Source organism: Drosophila biarmipes, chromosome 3L, assembly GCF_025231255.1.
Source record: "Drosophila biarmipes strain raj3 chromosome 3L, RU_DBia_V1.1, whole genome shotgun sequence".
Lineage (NCBI taxonomy): Eukaryota > Metazoa > Arthropoda > Insecta > Diptera > Drosophilidae > Drosophila > Drosophila biarmipes.
The window spans coordinates 18,812,664-18,819,485 of record NC_066613.1 but is presented as its reverse complement, the minus strand read 5'-3'; the positions used below and the strand labels follow the sequence as shown (position 1 = coordinate 18,819,485).

At 41.0% G+C, this 6,822-nt stretch overlaps 1 protein-coding gene across 1 annotated transcript in view; it reads left to right on the top strand.

Annotated features, from left to right (window-relative positions):
* The window catches only part of LOC108034863 (elongation factor-like GTPase 1), a 76,733-nt gene that overhangs the window by 63,111 nt on the left and 6,800 nt on the right, over nucleotides 1-6,822 (top strand). Inside the window, exon 4 of the mRNA XM_017110038.3 lies at nucleotides 1,693-1,877. Coding sequence (XP_016965527.1) covers nucleotides 1,693-1,877 — 185 coding nt within the window. The remainder of the gene's footprint in view (nucleotides 1-1,692; nucleotides 1,878-6,822) is intronic.

Below are 6,822 nucleotides of genomic sequence, written 5' to 3'. Positions count from 1 at the left end.
TCTGTCATTTCTATTACATCAAAACCAGTTTAAAGGGAAATGTAAGTTAAACTATAATGAAAAAAATCTAAAAAAAACTCATGGTTCAAATTTTATATTTCTTAATTTTTTTTAAATATTAGCTTAGGGTTGCATCAAACAAGGAATGATATAGTACACTTTCAGTACTTTTTGCAAAACTAAGTTTTTTTAAATGAGAACTTTCACTTTTTCATTTCTGTTTTTGAAATTAAGATGCCTTGCAGTCTTCTATAATTTTTTTTAAAGAAATAAATAATTTTGGAAAATACTGATTTTAAATGTTATAAATAAATTTAAGGAGATATTTTTTTATATATTACAAAAACCTCTAAAGGTCCCAAAACATGACTTAAAATAGTATAATCAGGCTTAAAACATTTCGTAGCATACTTACATGCACTTTTAATGAGAATTGAAAAATGTCCAAAAAGTCACGGTAAAACTTGTCAGTTTTTGTTTCCTGTGCACGAGCGGCAGTGGCGGAGCGTCGGAGAGCTCGAAAGAGAGCGCGTCGTGGGCTGGATATGAATGAATGAACATGTTGTTGTTGCCTTTTCCGCTGGTGGTTGCAGCATCCATCGCCGCCGTGCGCCTGTGTGGGTGCGAGTATCTGTGAGATGCATCTGTGTGTCTGCGCGCCTGTATGGGTGAGAGCGAGCGGATGGCAAGGTGTCTCTGGCTCGCGTGCTTGGCTTAAAAAAAGTAGTAATAAAATACAACAAAATAACGAAAAATAAAGGGGGCATCGCAGCGCAGCGGCTTTTGCCGCTTCCGTTGCATCCTTTCGGCCGTTTTTGCTGCCGCCGCGTTGTTTTTGTCATCTTTACTACGGCACCGGAAACTAATTCCTGCCTTAGCCAAAACGACTTGGACTCCGCCTCCTCCTGGCCTTCTTCGTTCTCCTGCCGTGCTTTCATGTTTGGGCCTCGTTCTTGTAGCGCATGCCAAAAAAAGAACAGCGAAAAAATCCAGAAAAAAGTTTAACAAGAAAGGAAGAGACGCTTCGAATTCTCTTCACAATGTATCTTTAGGAACAACGTTTTTGCTCTTTCTCACATAAGAATCGGGTATTATGCGAAGTTCTGCAACGATTTTTAAGGCTTTTTAACACTAGATTAAAAGTTGTAAAACGCTTCTACTAAATCCTAAAATACTTTCGAGAACATGTTTATTAAATTTAAAACGTTTCTTAGAACTAAACATCCCTAAGCGAAAGTGTTGTTGCTAATTAAGTTGTTCGTTTTTATTTTATTTCAAATAGGTTTTATTTCTGCTATCCCAAATCCTTGAAAAAATAATAAAGCTTCCATCTAGGGTATGTGGAGAGTTCGAGAGAGACCTGAAAACGATCTCCGTCTCCATCTTCGGCTTGGAAGTTCAAGCGAAAAACGCGCGCGGTTCGGCAGAAAGCCCGCCAATTTTATGGGCCAAACCCGATAAGATTTCATTTGTTTACGAGTTACCTTGAGACGCGCCAGAAACAACAATAACAAGAGCCGGCGATATAGGAGCATTAACCAGAACCGAGAACAAGAACGCCAACTGAAAGGCGGCCATTGTTGGCTGGAGGTTTCCCTTTTCCCATTCTGCGTTTCCCTTTTCCAATTCGATTTCTAGCTAACGACCAACAGCTGATCAAAGAACGTATCTCTGGTTTTCTATCATTCGCAGGTAAAATGTATGCGGTAATTGGCCGGCGGCACGGCAAAATCCTCTCCGGCGATTTGACCCAGGGCAGCGGCAACTTCGCGGTCACCTGTCTTCTGCCGGTGATCGAGTCGTTCAACTTCGCCCAGGAGATGCGAAAGCAGACATCTGGCCTGGCCTGTCCCCAGCTCATGTTCAGCCACTGGGAGGTGAGTACTGTACAGTAGAGCTTGTCAGCTCAAATTTTCCAAGTCCCTTGAGTTTCTGATTAGATCTTCCTTAGGAAGGAAGCCCCAAAACGTATTACTAAACCATAGATACTCTTTAAAATCAGTCATTTAAAAACGTATCTGAAAGATCCTATTTTAAATTGTTAGTATCTGGAACCCCAACATATTTGCCCACTTTGAACAAATTGCTATAGATCAATTCTATTTTGTGAAAAGGTTTTATAAAAGTAACTTCCAACATTTGAGCTACAAATTAATATTAAGAAAAACAACCTGAGGTGACTAAACTTAAATTGCTGCCTGCTTGCTTAAAAAAATATTTTCTGCTTGAGGTATTCAGCTAAAAAAGTGTCATGAGTAATTTCTACACATTGACACGTACTAAAAAGAATCACGTGGTTTTCTCCCCAATTGTTTAACACAATTAGTCAGTGTTGAAACATATAGAAACTGTTATCAGATTACTAGCAATAAAAAGAATATACATTTTTTATTTTTTAATTTAAGAAGTCTTATTCATCTGACTTTGCCAAAGAAGCTGCACCATTTGTGCGAATCACAATAGTTGGCTGGTTTAAGGGCCTAGTTGAAGGGGTAACTTAAATAGAAGTCCGCCTGTAGCTGGCAGAGATTGCCGTAGCAGCTGTTGCCGCTGATGGGGCACAAGTGCAGCGCCTGTCCGACCATATGCCATGTGCGTGCCTCACTGTACTCCCCCTATTCCTGACCCCGATCCTCCCAGCTCCCTGTCCCCCGAGACTCGCCTGCTGTCTGTGGTCAATAAAAATCTCAGCTTACGTTGCTCTGAGCCTTCTGTTACCTTCTGTTGAAGTCTTATAAGCTAAACCACAGCAGTGGCAACATGGCAACAGCAACTTCAGTGGCAGCAGCAACATCAGCAGCAGCAGCAACATGGCAACAGCAACAGTTGGACTGAAAGTTATATGGTCCAGTTGGAGCTGCAGCTGTGTGCCATTCGAGGTAACCCAAAGCCCCGAACCAGACGCCCTCTCTCTTCCAGTCTCCTTCTTTCTCCATAGCATTCTGACCTTGTCGTGGGCCACAATTAACAGCCACCTTAATGATTTCTTTCCCTTGTGTTTTACGATTTTGGCCGGATGGGACGGATGGGACAAGATCAGCGGATGAGCCAAGTTCAGCCAAGAATAATTATGAAGCTCCGCAGTCTATAGAAGTTTTGGTTAGACATTTAAGTTATGGAGACCTTCATTATATAAGGCTACATAAAACATATTTGTTCACTTTGATTATCTTTAAAAACTTTAAAAAATCTATAAAATCGTATTATAAAATTTAGAAAAAGAAACTAAAGTTTGAAAGATTACAGTGAAGATCAATTATAGTTATCTTTCAGTTGGAATCCATTTAATGAATTTAATTTAAGTATATAAAAATAATAGTTTTGTCGAATGAACAAAAAATATTTCCAATGTGCGTGCATTCTCTATCAGTTGGGTTGTCCCAGTGTTGGTCATATCGCCCAACCAATCGATAACAACAAGTTTTTGTATAATGACTTCCGGCGATTTTCTATTTCTCAGCTCAAGTTTTGCCGGCGACGGAGATGTTGTTTGCCGTTGCTTCGTATAATTTCTTACGCATTTCCAACGCCAGACAGCAGGAAAAGTGGAAAAGGGGCGGGAAAATGGGAGGGGAGTCGGATTGCACAGAGAAAAAATACTTACAAGCATAAATAACACATTTAGCATACATACCACTTAAGCAACCTTTGAATGAAAATCCCAACAAAACTTTAAAAACAATTTTAAGTTACTAAGTTATACAAAGATATAGTAAATTTTATATCATCTTACAAATTTGAAATATATTTTAAATAATTTTAATTCGTATGCACTCTTTCTCTGCGTGTGAATCGAGTCTATATCTTAGCTCCTATCTGTGTTAAAGTCTTAACGGAAACTAGTTTGGCCAGCACAAGTGGAAAAGTATCTGATAGATATTCGATTCGATTACAATTTCGTTCATTATTCTGGGCGAAGGTAAAGTGAAAACAATTAGGATTTCAGCTTACCTTTCGCCGAGCAATTAAAACGGTTGGCTTCAGCACTTTGTCCACGCCCACATGTGTTGGCCAGTGGCCTCACCGCCCCCGCCCCCGCCCCCGGGCACCCAGCCCCCCACCCCTTTCTTGTTGTTTTTTCCCCTTCTTGTAAACCCTACCTGCCAGTTGAGTGGGCCGGCCTCTCAGCCGTGGGCGCAGTTGTCACGTGCCCATAATAACAACGAAGGCGTCAACTTCACTCGAGTGGCCAACTTCTGGTTGGGGGAAAACGGGAAAAAGGGCCCCGAGGGCGGAAGGGGGGAGGTCGGGGAGAGTCGTGTTCCCAAAAGGCCATTTCCATTTCTTGCCGCATCATGGCCCACAATAAGTTCGTTAAGCATCTGCATCGCCGGATCAGCAGATCAGCAGCCGCAAGAAATCATCTCTGCGGATGACCTTTTAACGTGGTATGTGGAAGCCTCGAGCTGGGATGCGAGCTGCAAGCTGAAACAGAAACCCAAGACAACAAAAACTAATTTTCAGTTTTCATATATCATAATTTTTCCTGTTATTGCCGTGGCTCTTTCACTTCACGTAGCGGCATTAAGTCGGCGAGCAGGAGGCCAACGGTGAGGACAACAGTGCGGTTCGTTTAAAGATAGAAATAAAGATGCATTTTTAATTGTGGTTTAAAGAAAGGAAAACTGTTTCCATTACAAAAACATGTTATAAAATGAATATATAGATGTAATTAAAAATGTTTACTTACTGCAAGGGCCGACATTTTCTTTAATCTTCCAAATGGTAAAAAGAATCCCCACATTAATGTTCATAAAATATAATATTATATTTTTTAGTATTAGTAATAGAACAAATATCTTGTTATAATCACAATAACAGACCAAAAGTAATTTTCTTAAACTGGAATTTCATATTTTCTTTTAGAATACATAGTGACAGAACAAATAACTTTTTAAATATTTTTTATATATTTTTTATATATTTTTTTTTCATATGAATATTTATTAATTTACAATTCTTTAAATATATTTGTATTAAGATATTTTCATTAAATTTATCTGCACTTTACAAGAAAGCTTTTAAGCATCTTCAGATCGGATGATCACTGATCTCCACAAAATCATATCCTAGAAGACATATACTCCCCTGTAGCTCCATCTATATACCAAGTTTCGTATAATATATACTTCCCATACCGAGCTAGTTTCTAAGACGTCACTTCCTTTTGCCTTACAGCCATGGGCTGCACTGTTCAACCGTCAAATATCTCTTCCTCGGGTGGCTACTGTCTTGCGCGCTTTTGTTATTATTTAATTTTGTGCTTCCTTTTGTTTCGCCCCACCTCCGCGCTGGCTGCAGCACTTCTCATCTCTTCTGGCCACTTGATGAACCCGAAGATTGTTATTATGATTACGTGTGTGTGTGCCGGAGACGGGGGTGGGGACAGGAAGAGGGTCAAGACCTGCAGCCTACCGAAAAAAAGGAAAATAAAAAGAAATAACATAACAACTTTGGCTACTGGTCTTACTTTAAGGCCGCTCTGCTCCGTGTCTTCTTCTGGTCGGGATTGTTGCATATGATTTGGTTCTGGCTGGTGTTGTTGTTGCCGGTGCTACTGGTGTTCCTGCTGCCTGTCGCGCTTTGCATGCAAGACCTCAGTTCTGGAGCTCTGGAACTACTTCAAAAGCATAACAGCCACGGCCACAACAAACTGTGAGCAAAGAACCAAGACAAATAACAAATAATCTGATAACTCGTTTTGTATACCTGCCACAGTCTGCCCCCCACCAAAGGGAAAGTCTACAGTGGAGACAGTCGGTGGGAGTGGAGCAGGAGGAGAAGAGGGGGGGGGGGGTAGGGAGAAGGGCGAAAGGCAAAGGGGAGGGGCTGGGACAGGGGCGGAGGTGGGTGTCAGGCAGCAGGAGAGGGAGTTCGCCCGGGGCGGGGGAAAGCATGGCAGTGCCCTAAAGTCTGCCTGGTGCGAATAAACACACACATACAAATACACTGGAAACAAATTCATAAAAAAAAGTTATGACAAACTAACAATAGTTTTTTATCTGTAATATTTCGTTTTAGAAGAACTCTTCAATCAAAACTGATACTCAAAAAGCTACAATTCCATAACTAAACTGACATAATTACATTTTTTACTACTTACCACAATTTATATTTTGTTTATTTTCAAGTTTGACTACCAGGTATTACGATTTTTTTAATGACCCAATAAAAACTATTTTGGGAGTTCGATTTATACATTTTACGTTTAATCTACCTTCATGATTTTGAAGGGATCTATAATTAAAAAGATATAATTTAAGGAATCTGCGGAAATTAAATAGAGTTTTACACTTTTCCCATAGTAAACATTCCCTATCATCATATCAACATTTTCTCTTAGTGTAGGGATATATCCATGCCAAGGCAAGTGTTTATCCAAGTGGCCAAAGGATTGTTGTTGCCATCGTTGTTGTTGTTCTTAAGTGGAACGTGGTTTGCATTGTCCGCTCGCTGGCTGTCAAAATGACGCTCTTCGTACTCCGCCGTCCGCCGTCCATTGTCCGCTGTCCGTTCGCTGGAGACTTTTACTGGCCCAGGCCCCCAAGTCTCTCGAATCAACTCGACTCGACTCGAATCGAGTTATATTCTCTGGGCCCGGTCTCTTTCACAGTCTTTCAGCCAGTTTCTGGCGCGCGATAATAATCTCAACTTCGTCTTTGGTCGCGGACGGACAGACGGAAAAAACGGACAGGCGGACAAATGGACAAGCGGGCCGACGGACCGACGGACTTCAGCGTATTTCGGTAGCTGCCGCGTAAATTACCTGCATACAAACCGCGCGCGGTTGGACAGGTAAACACATTCACTCACACACACACA